Source organism: Triturus cristatus, chromosome 3_2 (genome assembly GCF_964204655.1).
Source record: "Triturus cristatus chromosome 3_2, aTriCri1.1, whole genome shotgun sequence".
Classification (NCBI taxonomy): domain Eukaryota; kingdom Metazoa; phylum Chordata; class Amphibia; order Caudata; family Salamandridae; genus Triturus; species Triturus cristatus.
In genome coordinates this window covers 915,670,091-915,692,450 of record NC_140584.1, presented here as the reverse complement: position 1 = coordinate 915,692,450, position 22,360 = coordinate 915,670,091, and the positions used below count along the sequence as shown (strand labels likewise).

The 22,360-nt window shown below is 47.2% G+C and overlaps 1 protein-coding gene across 1 annotated transcript in view; it reads left to right on the top strand.

Annotated features, from left to right (window-relative positions):
- Positions 1-4,051: 4,051 nt before the first annotated feature.
- The window catches only part of LOC146858451 (L-asparaginase-like), a 335,092-nt gene continuing 316,783 nt past the window's right edge, over positions 4,052-22,360 (top strand). The window contains exon 1 of the mRNA XM_085647122.1: positions 4,052-4,162. Within this exon, the coding sequence (XP_085503248.1) occupies positions 4,052-4,162 (111 nt within the window). The remainder of the gene's footprint in view (positions 4,163-22,360) is intronic.

Genomic DNA, 22,360 nt, shown 5'->3' with positions numbered 1-22,360 from the left:
TTTCTTCCAAAAATTAAAATATCGTCTTGGAACGCAATCGCACCAGGACAATTCTCCAACACCTCTTTCATGATCCTTTGAAAGACTGAAGCTGCACTAGCTAACCCAAAGGGCATCCTTAAAAATTGAAACATGCCTTCGGGTGTGATAAAAGCTGTTAGTGATTTGGATTCCTCATGTAAGACAATCTGATGATACGCACTAGCCAAATCTACAGTAGAAAACACACACGCACCTGAGAGTGTTGAGATCATCTCATATATGTTGGGCAATGGATGTCTGTCGATCCAGATCTCTTTATTTAGGCTGCGTAAATCGACACACAAGCGTAGATCGACATTGCTTTTGAGGGAAAGAACCACCGGAGAAACCCAGGGGGAAGATTCAATTGGTTCAATAACGTTTCTAGACACCAAATCAGCCAATATGTCTTTCAATTTAGTGCGGTAAGCCAAAGGTACATTACGTACTCTGTGTCTTACAGGTAGTGCTGAGTATTTCAGGATAATCTTGTGTTTGAAATTTGTGTATTCTCCAAGAGTATCTTGAAATACTTTAGGATACGAACTTTTTATGGTTTGAACAAATGCCTCATCCTCTGCCAAAATGCTATACACAGGTGGCGAGGCATTAGGGTCCAATTTGATCCCCAACTCTTGTTGATGTGGCCATCCCAAAATGGATACCCCCTTGGTTGCAACATATAATTTACCCTTGCTCCTTTTCCCTTTAAATTCAAAGTCTGCCCAAATAAAACCTTCCAGGTCAATTTTGTGTCCTGAATAACTACCCGGTTTGATATCCGGAGGCAACAATTGCTTTTTGTCCCACAATTTTTTAAACAGCTCCATACCAATGATAGAGTACCATGCACAAGAATCGATCATCATTAGCACTTCTTTGCCATCAATAAATATTGTACCAGATGGAAAACCCTTGCAATTACTCCCAGTCACGCAAGAGATGCAATTAAATTCATTGAATTCTGTGGAAATGTCTTCTTCATCATATGTTACACAATTAACTTTTTGCGTTGACCTACACATTTTCCCAAAATGACCTGATTTCTTACACTTGATACAAATGTTACTCCACGCAGGACATCCTTTGTAGTTGCCTACATGGTCAAAACTGCCACATCTGTAACATATGATAGGATTTCTTCTATTAGACTTATTATCTTTAAAACTAAACTCCTTTCTGTTAACAAATTGTGGTCTTTTAGTTGTACTTGGTTTTTAACAAGTGATACCTCAACTACAGGATCTTGTACCTTAGTATTACATATTTGAGCTTGGCCTCTAATTTCACTAACAAACTTTTCCGATTGTTCGATGCCTTTGGCAATATTCACTACAGCAGTTAATGACGATTCAGTTCCTAACCACAACCATTCTTGTATTTTCTTACTTTTTGTTTTCATCATTATTTGATCCCTTAACACTTGCTCATAATTAATAGTATCAAATGCACATGAGCCTGCTAATGAGCGTAGGGCAGATACGTAAGTTTCAATAGACTCATCTTTTTGTGTGCGGGAATAAAATTTTAATCTTTCCATTACAACATTGTTTTTTTGTTTCCAAATCTAATGCTCATTTTTTTTACTGCGACTTCGAAAACATTTACTCCTTCTGTACTCTCCAAGGGAGGTAAGTTGTCAAACTCTTTAATACCCTGACCCCCTAAACAGTGTCTCAAAAGGTCTAGTTTCCGTTTGGGAGTACAGCCATCCTCTTCCAAAACTTCTACATAGGCTATGAACATGGGATACCATAGATCCCATTCCATTTTTGGCTCGCCAGCAGAAGGTAAGAAGTGTGGGGGTGCAGAAATATTTGACATGTTAAAATGAAAATAATTCTCTTACAATGAAAATGCAGTTGAATTTTAAAATTATTATGAATATTTAAATGATTTAGTGAAATTATTATTCCACACGCTGAATGAAAACGTTTCCCTATGCTAGCATGTCATATAATATATAAGAGCACATTGATGAGCAAACCAAAACAAAAAAACAAACAAACGAGTAACAAGCTAAATTAAGGAAAAACTAAAACAAAAGAATTTCCTCTTTACATAAGTGGTGTGCGAATCACCAAAGTTAGTGCTCGCCTTTCCTTTTCCCTTGAATAGCTGTTGTTGAAACGCGCTAGTGGTTCAGTACTTCCCTAAATATGGCCGCCAAAACGTGTGATGAAATCACGCTCTCAGCGTGCTACGTGTGCTCTCAGCGTTGTTCGTCGTCATTTTACAAAGATCGTGGGGATGCGCGGAGACCGAACCTTGGCATGGGATTCCAAACTCCGTTGAACGTGAGTTGTTTACTTTTGACCGTCTTGACACACGATCCAGTAAAATAAAATGTAATAAAATGTATAAGCAAACTCCGCTAATCCCAATACCAGCAGCAAACGCTCTCACAAACCACGGTCTCTCCAGGCACCGCAATTGAATCCGCTAGACTGGATGCGAGCGCTGAAGGACTTCTTGGCTTGAAAACGAGCATCAGGTACAGCCTTATCCTTATCCGCAATTCACACGGGAAACTTGACTCACAGTCAGTAATACGGCCGCAGGTGCAATCAAAGCACAATTATTTGATCAGCCGCCGGTGCGTGTGCAATCTCACATACACGCACTTTTAATAGAAAAAATAAAAATGTCTTGGTACCTTCAAGTGAACGCTGTTCTCTCTTGATCCCGATCGTCGCCAATGCGAAGTAAGTAGCGGAAGTAGCCAAATCAGGTTTCCAGATAGGTTTATTCCACATAAGAGAGAACAGCTTAGACAACCACGACCAAGTAGCACATAGCCCAATCAACCGCCCGTCACAAGTGGAACATGGAACCCCACACGAGTAATAACATTCTATACAGAGAATACCACAGTTATCTAAAGTGTATATCTCCCTTAACCTGATTAGAAGCTAGGGTTCCTACTTGGACATGGGTACATACCTCTGCCAACTAGAAACCCCCCGCCAACTTAAGACCAGGTTTTACCTGCCTCCTACTTACACTGCCCTTGTAAATAGGTGGCAGCATTAAAATCAATGGATGTTGCGGTGTAACGCCCACCTAAGCATAGTGTGAAAGAGGGCCTTATTTACAAGGCAGCGTTAAACCACGAAAAGTGGCTTTGCGCTGCCTTGTAAATAAGGCGAAGCCCCTATCGCCACGGAAACATCACAAAAAGTGACGTTCCTGTGGCGACAGGGGCTTGTACATAATAAAAGTAACTCAACCTGGGGCAAACTCCACGTTTAACATCAGAACTGTCTTTTCAACCCTGCCTGCTATTTCAATAAGTAATTACCTACTAATTCTGTGACTCAATAGTTTCTGTGCAAACCCCTGATCTGACCTCAGGGAATTATCAGCAACCGTGTTCAACACAGAACAGGCAGAACCCAGAAACACCCACAAAGGCAGTAGTATACAAAGCAATATTATAAATAAGTGAAGACATTACAATGAAAAGAGGATTACAAAACGCGCCGCACAAAAGGGGACTTGGAGCTTCACATCGCCTCCACCTGGAAAGTTCCCCTTCAAGCGAAGGCCAGCTGATGGCAACGAGGCGCGCAGGTGGGTTTGAAAACGTGTTGCTTCCCGGAGACACGCCTGAGCCCGTGACAAGCTGTTCCTGGTACGGGACTTGTAAATTCAAGCACGTATTGTACTGGCGGCCTTCAGCACTGAACATCGCTTTTGTATCTTCTTGTCTATGCTAACTACGGAATGATAGAGCCCATTGTGTCAGCGTTCTGTTGCTATGGTTACTTGAGGTCTAAGAACGATAATGAAGACAACTCAGAAATCCCTCAACACAATTGGTATGGCGACTGAAACTTTCGATGCTGGGCCATTAACCATTGCTGGCCGTGCCTCCGCTCTGTCCTGAGTTTGCAGAAGCATGTCCGCGGGCCTGGATTAAGATTCACACCTGCATCTGAACTGACAAAAGCGGTGTCATGCCCTCCAACTGCTACCTCTCTCAAATGATCATGAAAAGGTGCAACCATTTTAAATTGTCTGCAAGCTCATGATGGGCACGACTCATTCAAAGGTGATTTCAGAGCCGACTTACAGATTCTGGGGCGCCGTGGCTTCCGCGATCCGCATGGGCTGGCTTGGCATTAGAGACGGTCAGAAGGTACCAGTATCACCCTCCTTCTCTTGTTTACTTTCCTTGTTTCCGCCTCTCTTTTTCGGCCTAGCCAAGACCTTTTGGTTTAATACACTTATGACTATAATATAATTACTTATAGAGGCTTTCACCCAGCCCTCTTCATTCATTGGTCTTTTATTGTGTCACTCATGTTTTCTTCTGCCCTTTGCAGCATCCAGCATGGGGCAGTGGGCCAGCTCTCTTCTGCTATTGGCTGACTTCACTGTGGGTGACCACTTCCTGTTCTTTCATAAGGAGCACAGCAGCACGCAAAGTAGTTCCCTTAATGCTAGAGGCCACCATAGCAACCTGCGGTTTTTGAAAAGGTTTGTCCTTAAGGCAAATATTCTTTATATAAAAAGCAAGGGCCTGGCAGCTCCCCCAACAATAGCATTTTACAAAAGTAATGATGAAATAAAAACAAACATTGCCAAAACGAAAAGGATGGCAGCCAACACCAGACCTGCTGGGGTTGCCAATGCTTGTACTAAGCCTGGCACCATCTCCAGGAATTCCTAGCCACTGGCCTCTGAATGACAATCATATGTGAGTGTCATGGCGGCTTTCTTCTTTCGCTTTCTGGCTCATAGATTTTATTCATTATTACAGTGTTGACTGCAGACTTAATTGTCTCATTGCTCTTAAATATGGGTTGTTCTCATTGCCCAGCTCCATGATATTCATGTGAAGGGTAAATACTATGGTCAAAATGTGCAAGTGACTCAGCGTGGCATTGCAAGCCATTTGGCTGTGCTGCACTGAGTCACTTTCAAAACACAGGGATGCATCATATTTACAATAATATGTCGCATCCATGTGCTTTCCCCTGCACTGGCGCACAATTGTCTGCCATGCGCCAACGCAGGCACCCTTGCACCATGGTGCATGGATGCCTGCGTTGCAGGGAGATTGTTGTTGTGTAGGAAGGCACACCGTCCTGGCACAAAAACAATCATGAGACGTGTTTTCCTCCTTCAATGTGTGCTGCAGAGTGCAGCACACATAGAAAGATGAAACAAAGAGGGGAAATTACAACATTTCTCCTCATTGCGCCTCCCCTAGGAAGGTATAGGTTTCTGACGCATTTCCAGGTTTACAAAAGGTTGTAAATCTGGGAATGTGGCAGAATCCATAGGTGTTCGTGGGAACACCCACAGCAACACCCATGGAACGGCCCTTTCACGCAAAGTACTGCGCGAAAAAGTGTCCGGATTTACCAGGAAATGAAATTCCATGCAGAGTGGCTTTACGTGTCCTGGTAAATATGGCGCAGCAAAACGCGCGGCTGGTGCGTCACAAAAAGTGACGCACCGGCGGTGCAAGGGGCTTGTAAACATGCCCCAATATGAAGACAATTGTTTTTATCCAGGTTTCAAAACATGGGGCCTTCCTCAGGACCAGATAATATTAAACCAATGATGCCTCAGTGGTCTGTAAAGCAATATTATTTGAGCTGTAGCCGAAGTGTTTCTGGACATCAAATAAGTCATACTAACTTGGGGGCATATCATCAAGGCGCTGCGATAAAATTATCTCCGCTTTAGCGTCTGTTTTCGGGCGAAAAGCGGCAATAATTTTATTGCAATATCAGCAAGGTCACGCTATTGCGTGAATCCATGCCTCAGCGTCTGTTTCCTTAACGCCCAGCTTTGCATCTCTAATGAGATGCAAAGTGGGCGTTCCATGCCAAAATAACGTGGGAAATGTCGCCAACCGACATTTCTCCTTTCATCAATCTGAACGCTAACCTGCAGAGCGATAAAAAAAGTAGCGCTAACCGCGCTTTTCGCTACTTTTCTTACGTCTGCTTTTAATGTGACTTAGCTATTATATCCAATGGAAGGTGGATATTATGGCTAAGTCTGCCCTGCCCTATCACCAAGCTATCGCCTATGGCTGTGCGATTATCGCTGGATTTCCAGCGATAATCGCACATTTATCAGCTATCGCTTGGATTTTTATCGCTTTGGAGATAAGCGTCGCTGATAGCGCGCTATCTCAGCGATAAAATCCAGCGATAAAATCCAGCGATAGCCAGCGATAATTATCCTTGCGCTAAGCGCACTTAGCAATAATTATCACCGGCGGTTGCTGATATGCCCCTTAGAGAGGTTAATCGAGTCACTTCCTAATCGCTGAATTGAGCAATTATTGAATATGCCTCTAGTGATAAGTGCTCATGGGCAGGCAGTGCAGAAAAGTGGTTGTGAATGAGACAAAATAAGTTGAGCATTTGGTCCCACATTTACTAAGGCGATGCAAGGGCCTTGCAAGAGTGTTTGCAATCCAGCACATACTTTTTTTGCGCGGGAATGGTGCCTTTTTATCAGTAGAAAAATAGCTTTGTGTTGCTCTTCGTCAGTTTATATCACTAACACTACACTGGCAGACCTGATCAAATACCCAAAGGTTTTGACAGAAAGCCCAGCCTGCTAAAATAGTCAGACTGGGCTTTACATCAAAAAAATAACGCCTTCTTGAAGTAGGTGTATTTAAAAAATGTATTTTTTTATTGGTTTTCAAATAAGAGAAAAGGTACAGCATTGTAATTTATGTATCTCTTGACATGAAATGATATGAAATGAAAACCGTACAGTGGATTAAAGTCAAGTACATTGGACAAGAACCGCTCACTTGTAGGGTGGGAACTCTGTCTAGGATCAAACCCATTGTGGCTGAAGGAGGGAGATCACCGGGTGGATGGAATGGGGTGACAACTCTTTGGGGAATCCTGAGGGTAATTGGCCTGATTTGCACAGGTGGCCAGTAACCTTGCTTGAAGAGGGTAATGTCGGGAAAACTGGGGGTAAAGGCCAATAGGTTGGATGGGGGAATCGCACCCGTGGGGCATCGATGTGAGGCCCAAGGAGCGGCTCTCCTGGGCCCCTTAGCTCTGTGCTAAAAGGGCAAAATGATCACCCCTGGACCCCTTTTCAGCTGCCAGTTCAAATTAAAATATTGTAGTCGCCCTTCAGACTTGCTTTGCTGGCACCCCTCCCTCGGCCTATTCGCTGCATCTGCATGATAACAGCGATGTGAGAGGTGCTCTGCCCCCGCATGACTGGAAAGCAGGGTATTCTATAGGGCTCCCAGCAAATGAGAGAATGACCTCGCATCACAGTGGCCACTGCTCACCAGGCATGAAGGGAAAGGGAGAGATCAGCAGAGAATGGAAGGAGAGACGATTTATTTTTACAATTCTCTTTTATTGTTTTCTTCGTACAAACAGAAGTTAGGCAGAGTTAAGCAAACATTAGCTCTAGCTGAGCATAAGAGAGTAGCGTCTTTTTCATTTGTGTAATTTATGAGAAGCAAAGGAATAATAAATAATTGAGGCAGTAACAGAGCATGCAGAATTGGACTTGAAGGGGTGGGAATGGAAGGGGGGTTGCCCTGTGATGAATGGGGGCCCCCTAATGGACTGGCGCTCCCCAGAACTGTTGGGGGCCCGTCAGCTCCACAGGGACTACAAGGGCCTGTGTTACGCCCCTGCACAAAAGGTGAAACAAGGTAAGAGGGGGGAGAACTGTAATGAATAGCAGCACATGTAGGGGAGAGGCAGTACCAGCGAAATGAGGGTAGAGGTTAAAGAGATGAAACAAAGACTAGAGAATGGAGGGAAGAGGTGGACGTAAAGGGGGCAGAACCAGTCAAAAAAAGATGAGGCTGAAGGTAAAGATGAAAGGTAAAAGGCAGTGCTTGGACCGGAGAGGTAAACTATCAGGAGAATTTAAATAGTGAGTGGAGGAAATGGTGAGGGGTGGATATAAGAGGGCAGGACCTTGAAGAGCAGGTAAGAAGAGGCTAGGCGAGTTATGCAGGAAAGGGGTAGATGTTAAAGAGGTAGATGCAGCGAGAGAAGGTTACAGGCTGGTGAGAGATGAGAGGAAGTGTATAGCAGGGAGGTAAGAGGTGGATGTAATGGAGGCAGAACCATAGGGAAAGGTATGAGGCAGTAGGTGACATGAGGTGAAGTATAGAGCATGGAATGGAAATGTGTACGAGAGGCACAGTGAGGCAAGGTAACAGGCTGGGGTTAGTCAAAGGGGAGAGATGGATGTAAAGGGGTCAGAACAGCAATAAAAGTTAGAAGGCTGGAGGGAGAGGTTAGAGGTGATGGGCAGTACATGGATGGGAGATAAATAAATGTAGATGTAAAAAATAATTTTTAGAAGACCTTAAGCGGAGAAGAGAGAGGGAATGGTGAGAAGCAAATGTAGAATGGCAGAATCAGTGAGAAAAGTAAGAGGGAGGGTGAGAGATGTGGTGAGGTGTAGAGAGTGGAGGAAAGAGGTGGATATAAGGGGGCCCGAATCAGAAAGGGAATGTGACAAAGCCGGGGTAAAGGGGAGGGATGCAGATACCAAGGGCAGAATCCACATGACATGGTTAGAGGCTACAGAAGAGGTGAGAAGTAAACAGAACAGCATGAAGGGGAGAGGTAAAAAGTAGGGCATGGAACGGAGATGTGGATGTAAGAGGGGCAAGACCAGAAAGAGAAGGTGCAAGATTGGGTGGAATGATGGGAGGTAAAGGGTAGAGCATGAAGGTGAAAGATGGATTTAAGAGTTGCAGAACCAGGGAGAGAATTTAAGAGGCTTGCGGATAAATGAGACGTTGAGAGATGAGCATGTGGGTTGAGGTGTCTGTAAGAGGAGTCAAACAAGCAAGAGAACCTGAACCTGAACCTGAACCTCCTGAGGCGGAAGCCGGGAGCGCGACTTGTTTTTTTTTTTTAAACTGTTCCTCACCACTTGTGTCTAGCATTTTTAAATCACTCACCACTTGATCTGTGTTCCCCGTGCAGCCGACTTAACGCTGCTGCGGCAAGAAACCTAACAAATCCACCTCTGGACGCCATTCCGGCGAGCGCCGAGGCCACGTCCCTTCACAGAGGCCACGCCCCCCGCCGCCGCGCATAAAAGGGCGCTGAATACAAGCGTTTACCCAGATCACCTGAACCTCCTGAGGCGGAAGCCGGGAGCGCGACTTGTTTTTTTTTTAAACTGTTCCTCACCACTTGTGTCTAGCATCTTTAAATCACTCACCACTTGATCCGTGTTCCCCGCGCAGCCGACTTAACGCTGCTGCGGCGAGAAACCTAATAAATACACCTCTGGACGCCATTCCGGTGAGCACCGAGGCCACGCCCCTTCACAGAGGCCACGCCCCCCGCCGCCGCGCATAAAAGGGCGCTGAATACAAGCGTTTACCCAGATCACCTGATGAACCTCCTGAGGCGGAAGCCGAGAGCGCGACTTGTTTTTTTTTTAAACTGTTCCTCACCACTTGTGTCTAGCATTTTTAAATCACTCACCACTTGATCCGTGTTCCCCGCGCAGCCGACTTAACGCTGCTGCGGCAAGAAACCTAACAAATCCACCTCTGGACGCCATTCCGGCGAGCGCCGAGGCCACGCCCCTTCACAGAGGCCACGCCTCCCGCTGCTGCCTCTCCCACCACTAAATATGTGCCTTTTTCGGACGCGCAGCGGACGAGCACAGCGGGCGCGCCGATGGCGCGCCGAAGGCGCACCTAAGGCAAGCCCGTCTGCGCCCGTCCGCGACCGACCGGGCCTAGGGCCACCCCACCATGCCCTAACGAGACAATACTCGTCGGCGCAACTACATGGACTCCAAGGCCCGTGGCCGATGGATGACTCCGTGACCAACTACATCGATAGTTTGGGACTGTCTACCTTAAGCCCTTCTCCTTCTCTCCCCTCCCCGTCCCACCCTCCCTCTCTCCCCCTTGCTTCCCGCTCCGATTCCCCTGCTGCACCCAAACCTACTTCCCTCTCCATTTACTATCTCAACACGCGCTCTGCTGTCAAGCACTATCATGAACTCTCTGTTCTACTTGACCAGCACAAACCTGATCTCTTATTCCTTACAGAGACCTGGTTCCGTGATACCTCCCTCCCCTCTTTATTAGCAGCTCTCCCTGCCACTTACTACGCGCTTCGCACCGACCGACCCTCAGGCAAAGCGGGCGGGGGTGTCGCCTTGATCGCCCGCAAAGAACTCCCCTTTCAGCCTCTAACTTTCCCCCCTATCGGCACCTCAGAATTCTTAGTTATCCGCTCCCTTTCCCTCAAAGTTCCTCTTACCTGCCTACTTATGTACCGTCCCCCCCAACCCTCTCAAGTCTTCCTTCCTGGGTTTCAAGAGCTTGTGGCCACCCTAGCGGTTAACAACTCCTCCATTATGGTGCTAGGTGATTTCAACTTTTGTCCCTCTGACCCAGCAGAATGCTCCATCTCCAAAGAATTTTCAGATACCCTTCACTCCCTCAACTTCAACTCTCATGTCCACACCCCTACCCACATTCAGGGCCACATCCTCGACCAGATCTGGTCCCTCAACTGTCCTATAGCGTCCCTCTCCACCTCCCCCTGCTCTTGGTCCGACCACTCCCTGGTTTCTTTTTTTCTACAACTTGGCCCAGCCACCAAGCCCTCGCTTCCCAAAAACATTTGGGCACGCTCTTGGGGCCGGGTGGATGCGGCCCTACTAGCCACCACACTCTCTCCCTCTAGCCCAGATTTACTTGGCCTACCTATTTCAGCACAAGCAGAATCCATCAACTCCTGACTTCTGTCAGGCTGCGACTCGATCGCCCCTCTCAGACGAGTTTCCTCCAGACGGGCCAACGATTCCAACCGCTGGTTCAACGAGGAACTGAAGGCCCTAAAACTTACAGTCCGCCATGCCGAACGAGCCTGGAGATGACATTACTGCCCCAACCTCAAAGCCCAGTACACCTCTCTCCTGTCGCAATACAAAAAAACTATCTTGACCACCAAAACGGACTATTTTTCCTCGAAAATCTTAGCCGCCGAGAACCAGCCCAGAGAAATCTTCTCTATAGTCCACAATCTTGCTTACTCCGATAGAACCACCCTCAAACCTCCCCCGTCACAGTCTCTATGCGACTCCCTGAACACCTATTTCTTGGACAAGATCGCAAAAATCAAAGCCAATATCCCTTCCCCTTCTCCCTCTTTTCTCAATCCCCCTTGTCCTCCTGCAGAGGCTCGTCTTGACTCATTCCCCCTCCTAACGGAAGAATCCTTTCTTTCCCTTCTCCCCTTGGTCAAATCAGGAACCCCTCTAGACCCGTGCCCTGCTCACATCCTCAGGCACATCTTCACGACCTGTGTGCTACCCCCGCTCACCTTTCTCAACAGCTCCCTGTCTCAGGGCGTTGTTACCCCAACTCTAAAAAGAGCTATAATTCTTCCCATCCTAAAAAAACCTGGCGCTGACCCCTCTGCTCCTGTCAACTGTCGTCCCATCTCTCTACTACCCTTTTTAGGGAAAGAACTGGAACGACATGTGACCAGAGTGCTCACCGCCTACGTGGAAGAAAACCGAGTATTAGCCCCCCGTCAGGCCGGATTTCGCCCCGCTCACTCCACTGAGTCTGTGGTGTTATCCGTCCTCGACAACCTTAGAGAAGGCATGGACACCAACCTTCCCCAGGCCTTGGTCCTCCTTAACCTCTCCGCCGCCTTCGACACGGTGGACCACTCCATCTTACTCTCCCGTGTCGGGGCGGCTGGGGTCGGCGGTTCGGCCCGGGTCTGGCTGTCCTCCTTCCTAAGGGACCGCACCCAAGCAGTGCGCCTGGGCGACTTCTCGGCTGAATCACGTAAGGTTTCATGCGGGGTCCCTCAGGGCTCCTCCCTTTCCCCACTACTGTTCAATCTGTATATAGCCCCCCTCATCTTTGCTCTTCAGCAAATGGAGGTCTCCGTATATAACTATGCGGATGACCTCCAGCTTATATTTTCCCTATCTCAATCCCCTGACTCCATGTCTAACTTTCAATCTACTATGATCTTCATCCGGGACTGGATGAATCACAACCACCTGAAATTAAACCCAGACAAAACCGAACTGGGTTTGACAGGTGGTTGTACCAGTCCCTGGTCCCCCCTCTTTTGGCCCCCCTCCCTTGGTCCCCCTCCGTCCCCCTCTTCCTCCGTCAAAACGCTCGGTATCAAACTTAACGATCAACTCACTCTGCACTCCCAGGTGAGCACAGTGGTGTCCTCTTCCTTCCTCTCACTCCGCACCATCCGCAAGGTCTCCCGCTTCTTCTCCTTCTCTGCCCTAAAACTTATTGTACTAGCTATGGTCATCTCTCGATTAGACTACGGCAACGCCCTATACTGCGGCATGCCCGCATACAACATACGATGGCTACAGCTGGTTCAGAACCAGGCCGCTCGTCTAGTCTACAACTTGGCCAAATCCCATCACGTCACCCCGCTTCTAAAATCCTTGCACTGGCTCCCTATCCGTGAACGCTCCCAGTTCAAAATGGGCTGCATCACTTTTCAGGCTCAGTCAGGTTCCGCCCCTGCCTTTATCTCATCTGAGATTAAAGCCTATGCCCCCGCAAGGCAACTGCGCTCATCTTCTCAACACCTGCTGACTGTTCCTCGTTTTCGGCGTAATAAATGGGGAGGCTCAAAATTCTCCACTCTCGCCCCCACCTTCTGGAATTCTCTCCCGGCCCACCTCAGATCCTCCACCCAATACTCTCTCTTCCGAAAGGCACTAAAAACCTTTCTCTTTCTACAGGCTTCCCCACAATAACTCCTCCCTATGCCCCCCGGACCTCCCCGCTCTCTGAGGCTCAGTGAACTGCAGCGCCATGAAACCGCCAGGTGTACGCGCGCTTTAGAAATGATTTAAACTCAAACTCAAACTCAAGGTAATAGACTGGGCAAGAGGTGAAGTGGAAAGTACAGCATAGAGAGGAGAGGTGGATTTCAGTCGGCAGAATCAGGAAAATAAAAGTAAGAGGGTGGAGGAGAGTGAGAAAGTGCCCTCTTTCTGCATGGTTCCCCCCACTTTTTGCTGAATTGCAGCACTTATTGTGCCACCCTTACAGGCCCTGTACCTTCGCACTCACATACTGCCTTTGCAGGCTGCGTGTTTTGGTGCAGAGCAAATTCAAGAGTCGACATGTCACACATCCCTGTGTGCCATGCCTACAACCCACTGCCCTGGCATAGATCAGTCACCCCTCTAGCTGGGTGCACTATACTAGTGATGAGGGTACAGATGCATGAGACCTATACCCCTACAGTGTCTAAGTCCATTCTTAGACATTGTAAGTGCGGTTCTGCCATTAAGAGTATATGGTGCTGGGAGTTTTTCATTACGAACTCCACAGCACCATAATGGCTACACTGGAACTGAGAAGTTTGGTATCAAACGTCTGAGCACATTAAACCTGCACTGATGCCAGTGTGAGATTTAATGGAAAATGCACACAGAGGGCATCTTAGAGATGCCCCCTGAAAACTAACCTACCACTAGTGTCCAGGCTGAGTGGCAGATTTCAGCTGCCACCACCAGACATGTTTCTGGACCCCTGGGTCGAGAGCCTGCTGCTCTCGGGGGCCTGAAACAATGCACATTTTGGGACGAGGTGCCACACCTCCTCCCACAGGAAGGGCAGGGTCCACGAAGGAGAAGCTTCAAAGGCTTACCACCTTTGTGAGCTTCCCCAGGCCACTTGCTGTTTTCAGCAACTGGTCCCCACTGGTTCTGACCCCCACTTTGGGCGAGAAAACCAGCGGGAAAAACAAGTGAGGAAGAGAGGTGTGCCCACCTCTGCCAACTCCACCCCTCAGGTGGGGGAGGCGAGGTGAAGCACAACTCTCAGTCCCTGCCATCTTGCAGATGGGGGGACTCAGCCAACCAGGGAAAGGCTTATGCCCCCTCCCACTGGAGGGTGGCATAATAGGGCTGTACCCACCCCAGGGAGGGATCCATTGGTCCCAACCTTTTACCTACCTGTAACACCCCTAAACCTAGTATTTAGGGGCACTCCTGAACCTTGCTCCTGTAGACCAGAAGATACTACAAGAAAAGAAGAAGGACCAAACAGCCATGCCGAAGCTAACAGGAGGAAGACGCCCACTGACTTGTCCCCAGCCCAATGCCTGTCTCCACCTCGAACCTGCGCCTGCGAAATCCCGGTGTGTCCTGCAGCCAGCAACCTCGAAAACCCGAGAGGACCTGCCTGCCTTCAACCAAAAAGACTGTGTCTCCCGTGAACACCAGATTTGTTCATCTCCAACTTCTGGCTTTGGCCGGACTCTGCGTATCCGCACCACTCTGCTCCCACCGTCCACTGCCCGAGCTCGAGTGGGCAAACACCACGAGGAGGTCCCTCAGGTGATCCTGACCTGAGATCCGGCGACCCCTGACCTGCCTCAAGCCTCCAGCCGATGCCTGCAGCCTAAATCCGGAAGGTCCCCCAACCGTGACCAGGAGCTGGTAAGAAGATCCAACCCTAAAAGGCACCCTTGCACCCGACTCCCCACGGCCTTGGGTGGCCAAACCGACAGTGCCTAGCCAACTCCCAACATCACAACTTACCTCTCAAAGTGGTGGTCTCACCCAAAAGACCTTCGTCTCCGAGCCTGCAGTGCGTTTGCAAACCAGAGTTTCCCCATTGTAAACAACAGGGCGCCCGACGTCTAACAGCACCCTGCACCAGGCCGCCCTAGTGTGCTGAGGGTGCACCTTTGGTGCTACTTTGTTTCCCCTTTTGCCTTGAGCTAAAGTCCAGGAGCTTTGATCCCACAACCAAGTGGCCTGCTCGTCAGCAGCCACCAAGCGGAGGCCCCCTATCCTCCATTGGATAACATTGGGCCTCAGCACTCTGCACCCGGCCACCCTAGTGCCGCTGAGGGTGTAATGAGAGTGCCTCCCTGACCCTGGGGGACCCCTGAGTCTGCCCCCAGAACCTCAAGTCCCACTACCGAATACTTACCTTAAAACCGATAACACTATTTTCCTCCATAGGATAACATTGACTGTATTTCTTGGAAAAGTGTGGAGTTTGAAAACCTAAAGAAATTCTTTAAAATTGTACTACCTAACAAAAACGATTTTACTTACCTGTTTACAGGAAATGTCCCAGTGTAGTATCCAGGTACACTACACTGTGTAAGAAAAGTAATCTCAAAAGTAATTTACCTGTAATTTTACTCAAAATCCTATACAAAGTATATGTACTGTATTCTGAAAAGCATTGCATTATCAGTAGCACTACTGTAATCAAATCAAAATACATTTACAATTGCAAACCAACCTGTGTTACAATCTGTAAATTTACTGCAAAGTACTTATTACTTACCTGTGCCAGGCTTGCTTGGTTCTAGGATAAAATAACTGAAATAATATTTTTATACAAAAACAATTGGTCTGAAGTTCAGTCTTTGAGTGTGTGAAATCATTTGCTGATTGAGTGTGTGCAACAAATGCTTAACACTGTCCTCTGATAAAGCCTTACTGCTCGACCACAACACCACAAATAGAGATTAAGGTGCTATCTAACTTTACCTCTGCCTACCTTTGGGGTTCCACTGGACTCTGTGCACACTATACCTCACTTTGGTATAGTATATACAGAGCCAGCTTCCTACAAGGAGAAGTAAAAATGTCTTTGAACTAGTTTGCTGCGATATATAGTGAGCCTTCTGCCACCAATTGCAATTCCCTGTCTCTTTATTTTCCAGGTAAAAAATTGATTTAGTTTTGGGATGTGTGTCTTCCTTTCCAAAGGTTTTGATCTTGAACCATCCTTTATCTACCTGCAGAATTTTAGCCTGCTCTGTTTGCACTCTTATTCCTCTTTTTAAGAAATCTAGCTCCCAGTAGACTTTTTTTGCTCATGTCCTGACTAGACATTTTGAGATCTTAGCTCATGCCCTGCTGCCTGGCCTTCGGAAACGGTGGTAGTGGGATACTACAGGTCGACCAGGGAACTGTGTGCCCGGCCTGACAAAGCATACTGCCCCACAAGTTAGTGCAGGCCTAATGCCTTGGAGTAAGGCCTGCGGGTGAGCAGACCTGGATGCATGAAAGCGATTGTTTGGAAGGGAGTCGAATTGCTCAGCGCCGGAATTGACAGACGTTTTTTAGTTTTGTCAAGTACATCATCCCATGCTGCTTGAGGCTCCCTACACCGACCCGGCTACCTGACCTGCCGTGAGGTTGAGATCATGAAGAGTGGAGGCTCTGATGGAGGTTTGCTCTGATACTGCTAGACTCATCTGGACACCAAAGTTGAGACTGCGTGATCGGGCCGACGGGAAGTGCTAGGCCGGCCTGGATGTTATTACTGTGTCTTGGAATTTTAATCATGCACGAATCTGGAAACAAAAAGTGCATCAGAATAAAAAAATCAGTTTTAGCTAGACCTAGGCCTAGCTTTTCCATACAATTTGATTAATGTATTGTATTTCCACATAACAGAGCTTTAAAATATTTGCACTTATTATATTAGGGGTTTTATGTGTATGGTTAGGCATTTTAAAGATATCCACACTAGATAAGTAGCTGTTTCAACAATGCAAGAAAATGAATGGTCAATTGAAGTCACTTCTTGTGATGATACTTCCTGTGTTATTACATCTCATGCAAATTAGAGGGGCCTTGCATGTTCTGGTTCTGCCCGGGGTCCGACAAATCCTAGGACCGGCCCTGGGTAGAGGGGATGAGAAGGGAGTCTATGTTGAGTGGAGAAGTGATGAGTCCGCATAAGAGGGGGTAGAAATGTTTCTGGACTTGGGCAGAGTGTTGGTGAACAAGGTATGGATGGGATGAGTCCAGGAAATGGTAATAGGGGCCTGGGAAGTGAGAAAGAAGTTCAAGGAGTCGGGGAGTACGGGTTTCAGATGAAGCGTAGGGAGTTATTCCATGCACCCAAGAGACACCTCCGATCAGCTGACCTCTCTCTGGCCACCATTCCATGCATCTACAGGACCAAAACGGGAGGAAAGTCCTTCTCCTACTTCGCAGCTAAGGCCTGGAACAACCTCCACCTCCGGCAGGTCCCTACACTGCTCCAGTTCAGGAAGGACCTCATGACCTGGCTCTTCAGATGACACCATCACTCAAAGGAGCCGGCCCCCCTTCCCCCTAGCACCTTTAGACCCTTGCGGGTGAGTAGCTGCGCTCTACCAATCCTGATTGATTGACTGATTGAGGTATTAAGGATGAAGGGTATCATCCTAGGGTCTTTCCTCTATGGGCCATAAACTATCCAAGAATTCCGCTATTCGGTGAGTGCAGAGACTTTTCTCTTCTCCCTGTGTAGGGCTTTACTTCCCACTTGGGCACCTCTCCTAAATGTATTGGTTCAATATATTGTGGCTGGGGCGATTGGTGATTTCCATTTGTTTGTGATTGCCTGTTTAGCCAATAACAAACCCCGGTCCAGGAAACAGGCTGGCTCTTTACGGCTTTCCCGGCTGGGGAAGGCCCAGGGCTCTCACCTGCCACGTTTGTTAAAGGGGCACCCATGTGCATATAGAAAGCATGCAAAAAATATGACTCCAATACTTAGAGAGGAGGGGCAAGCCCATAGCATATGCTGGAGGCCCGCTTTTACAAATGATCAGCGGGGCCAAGAGGTGAGTGCTCCTGCGAATATTCTATGGAGTCTAGTAGGGGAAAGATAGGGCTGGTGTAATATAAAGATTTGGATCAATTATATGTGGGGGTAGTAAAGAACTCTTCTCGAGGTAGGTGTTAGCAATGGTAAATGGTAACCAAACCTTCTAATGGTTACGCTTAATCATCTTAAAACAATTATGTTAATTTTCAGCCTTGAAAGGTTTCAATAATCTAATTTGTACTCAGAAATATGCATCCTTTATATCATCATTGCTTTTATGGTTTTTTTTGTATAGTGGGTTCAAATGTTTCACTAAAACACAGGTAGACACCACATTAGAACTGATATGGCGTCCGTGCGGTGGTATCGATGGGAATTTAATTGTTTAAAAAGAAATGCAAAAATGCGTAGCTATCTTTTTTAAAGTAAATAAATACATTATTGATAGTCAGTAAAAAGCTTTCAATACATGATCATTTAAAAAAGCTATTTGGCTGACAAGCCCAAAGAAGCCACACTGAGGTAGATAAAACACTATAATAAAATCTATTTTTGCAAACATTAATACCTCTCAAAGCCACATTAAAGATTAAATGTATTAATGCAATCGGTTTGCTAAGTTAAAGTGGTTCCAGTCCATACAAATTTCAGCATTGTATCCAGAGTTAATAAGACAAGGGTCATGCATTTAGCAAGACTACTGATTAAAGTTCCATCTGTGCTATAAAAACAGGCAGCCATCACTGCTCTACAAGTTCGTATTTGTAGGCAGCGAAAAGCTGGAGCTAGCTGCTTGTTTTGTTCAGTAATAAAAACTAGGGAGCCGCAAATGATACGGATTAGAGATTAAGGGGTATCGGCATACTTACTAATATTTCACACATTATGGTTCAGTAAGGAAACTTGCTGCACTGCATGAAAGAGAAAGAGCAGAAATGCCCCATATTTACAAAGAGATGAAGCATTTCTGCTCTCATTTTGGGCTGGCGCATGGTGTGCTACCTAGCGCCAATGCAGGCACCCTTGGATTATTATTATATTTCTCTGTCCATATATGCTGCAGAATGCAGCACACGTGGTAAAACGAAGTAACGCAGAGTAATAAAGATGTTTCTCATCTTTACTCTTCTGTTGGATGGACGCACCATTCTGGTGCAAACCCAGGTTTACAAGTCTTTGTAATTCTGGGTTTACATCAAAATACATGCTCCACCCATGTAACGCCTCCCCGACACAAAGTAACAATGGGCACCAACTAAAGTTGCTACAATGCACTGCATTAAAGGGACAGAGCAGAAATGCACCATATCTTCTAAGCTATGGCATATTTCTGCTGTCTCCTAGCACTGGCACACTGTGTGCTGCCTAGCACCCAGGCCATGGCACAATAATGACTACAGAGGAAGGGATACCATTATGCACAAAAACAATCCTTAAAGGCATTTGCCCCTTTCTATGCGTCCTGCATAATGCAGCCTAGAAAGAAGAAATACAGATATTTCTCAATGTTACACCTGTTTCAGAGTGGCGTAACATTGTGGTGCAATCCCAGGTTTACTCACCTCAGTACATCTAGTATTGCATCAAAATCCATGGTTGGATGCATGTGAATGCTCATGCACCACCCATGGAAGGTGTCCCAGTGCAAAGTAATGCAAGTAAAAATCCCACGCAAAGCCGAGCACATCTGCTTTGTAAAACCAATTAATATTTTGCGCCATGCGTGTGCCAAAAAAGTGGAGCAACCACAACACAAAATGTGAGTAAATCTGGCTTTGATGGACTCATACATGAGGTCTGCAGTTAGGCAGCGCCGCAGGCGCTGCCCTACGGCAAAAGAAAAGGGCAGAAATACACCGTATCTATCAGATACGGTGCATTCTCGTCCTTTTCCCCTGCACCTGGCGCACAATGGGCTGCCGTATGCCAATGGAGGCACCTTCACACCATGGTGCAAGGGTGCCTGCGCTGCAGGGATAATTATTTTTGTGCAGGAAGGGAAACCTTCTTACACAAAAACAATCACAGGAGGCTTTTTCCTCTTTCTAGGAAAAAGAAAAACGAGGAGAAATAAAGATATTTCTGCTTCTTGTACCTCCCGTGGGAAGGCGTAAGATTTTGGTTCTGCCTCAGAGTTACGATTTCTCGTAAATCTGGGGCAGTGTCAAAAAGCCTTGGATGTTGCTGGGAACGCCCCCAGCAACACCCATGGAAAGCCCCTTTAACGCAGAAAACTGCATTAAAGGGTATAATATTTAAGAGGCAGAATACATTTTCCATAAGTGGCTTAGTGCTGCCTCGTAAATATGGAGCAGGCTCCCGTGCCACAGAACGTCACAAAAAGTGGCGTTCCAGTGGTGCAAGGGGCCTTATAAAGGAGGCCCTGAGTTTCTTATATCAGCTTCTTTGAAATGTAACTTCCTTAGGGCAGATCCCATTATCCTTATTAAGTGATGCTTGCTGGATTATCCCAGCAAGTTTCTTTTTCTCCTCCCTCAGCTCTCCATTAACCCTTTGATTTGTTATTTGTTCGAGGATTGTAACAATAGTTCTTAACCTAACTGTGAACTGATTCCATATTTCTTTTATAACATGTCTCCGTATTGCCTGCAAGATTTTTGAAAAATGGCAGAAAGTTTCAGGCGATGGTTTCAATTCAGTTTTCCAATTTCATATTAGTGTTAGAATCCCATTTTATACTGTTTAACTTATGGAGACCAATTAACAATGGAAGTAATACATGGGATCCAATATTCTTTTATTTGCGAAGTAAATGCTTGAGGATGATGGTTACTCTCCAATCGATGGATTATCTTGTACAGCTATTGTCTGTGTGTTTCGAGGAAGAACGGTTCCAGACAGGCTCACAAGACTGACATCGTGGGGCATATGTACAAGCCCCTATTGCCACGGGAATGTCACCTTTTGTGATGTTTACGTGGCAATAGGGGCTTCGCCTTATTTACAAGGCGGCGTTAAGCCACTGAACGTGGTTTAAAGCCGCCTTGTCAATAAGGTCCCCTTTCACACTGTACTTAGTGTGAAAGGAGTGGGCAGTGGGTGTTGCAGTGAACGTTCCACCGCAACAACCATTGATTTTGACGCTGCCCCTATTTACAAGGGCAGCGTAAATAGGTGGCAGCGCCAAAATTAAAACCAGGCAAAACCTGGTCTTAAATTGGGAAAACAAGGAGAAATGCTTTATGTCTCCTCGTTTTTGCTTTTTGCATGTGTGCTGCCTTGTGCAGAACCCATGGAAAAAGCAAAACACCTTGGATTGTTTATCTTCAGGAAAGTTGACCCTTCCTGCACATGCCACTGCTGCGTCACAGAAGTGCCACAACGGCAGCGCAAAAGTGTCGCACGGGGCATGTATATCTGCCCCTTATTGTTTTACAAATTAAGCACTGCTTTAGAGGTGCTTGTGTAGAGAAGTTGGGGGAAGAAGACGTGTGGGAAAAGAGGTCAGGAAGAGGTGTGACCAGCAAGAGCTGAGAATGGTGCAGGCTGTGAAATGTAGGTACGGTGAGAGATTTGATGTGGTAGAAGTGCACCTGGCTGCAGGCTGAAAGAAATGTGGGCAGGTTTAGATTTGAGCAAGGAGGGGACCAGGCATGGGAACGAGAGTTCAGAGCAGGGGAGGCCTGGGCTGGGAGAGGTGGAGGAAGCCAGAGGTACAGCAGGGATAGGCAATGCAGGCAGAGTTTTTGGAAGCGAGATGTGTAGGAAGTAAGAGGTGGAGGCTGGAAGAGATGTGGGCAGGGAGAGATACTAACAAGAAAGAAGAGGCAGAGAGAGAGGAGTGACCAGAGAGACATGTGAGCAGAAGAGCTCAAGTGAAATGTGTGGCAAGGAAAGATACAGAGATAAGTGGTGTGGCTGAGAGAGGAGCAAGCTGCAGGAGGTGCCGGCAGATAGGCGCGTTAGAGGTGTAGGATGGTAGGGCTCCTGGAAAGGAAGAGTGTGTTCATGGAAGGATACAGGTAGGAAGAAGTTAGGGTAGATGGTGTTGCGGCACAAAGAGGTCCCGCAGGGTGCAGATTAGGAAAAATGCAAGCAGGCAAGCCAGTGGGCGGGTACGGGTGGGGAGAGGTAAGTGAACGGTGAGGTGCGGACAGACAGAGGAACAGGCTACAGGGATGTGAGTGGGCAGTGAGAGGTACAGGCAGTGTGAGGTGAGAGAGGTGCAGGTACGGGAAGGTTTGGTGAAGGAAAAGTCCTGTCTGGGAGAGAAACCTGTGGAGGTGCAGCCAAGGAGATTGGTATGTTTGGCAGTAGAGGTGGAAGTGGGAGTAGCCGTCCTGTGACATCAAGAAAAGGGACCGGGAACCGAACCACGGGGTTTGGTGACCATACTAGCGCTAGAGCGTTTTGGTGTCAAGTCATTGTATAGGCCTTGCCTTTTTCCATAAAGCCCCCCATAGCCACATCCCATACCTGTGTCCACAACAGAACAAACTGGCGACGAATGTGGGATAAACTACACTGTTCCTTGCGGTGATCCTGGCCCATGATTTGCGTCCTGCTCGAGGCCGCCATTTTTCGTCTGCTGCGGGAGTGAGGCAGCCGCGGAGAACTGTATGCGGCCTCAAATCAGGTGAGACTGCCATAAGCCTGTTTGCCCGCCTTCACCCGCATAGTGCTTTTCTGCAGCCAGCAACGCGTCACCTGCACGCGTTTGCAGTGAAGCACCGCTTCAGAGGCCGCGAGGATTGGCTTCGACGTGCATCATGCGGCTGCACCACGGATTAC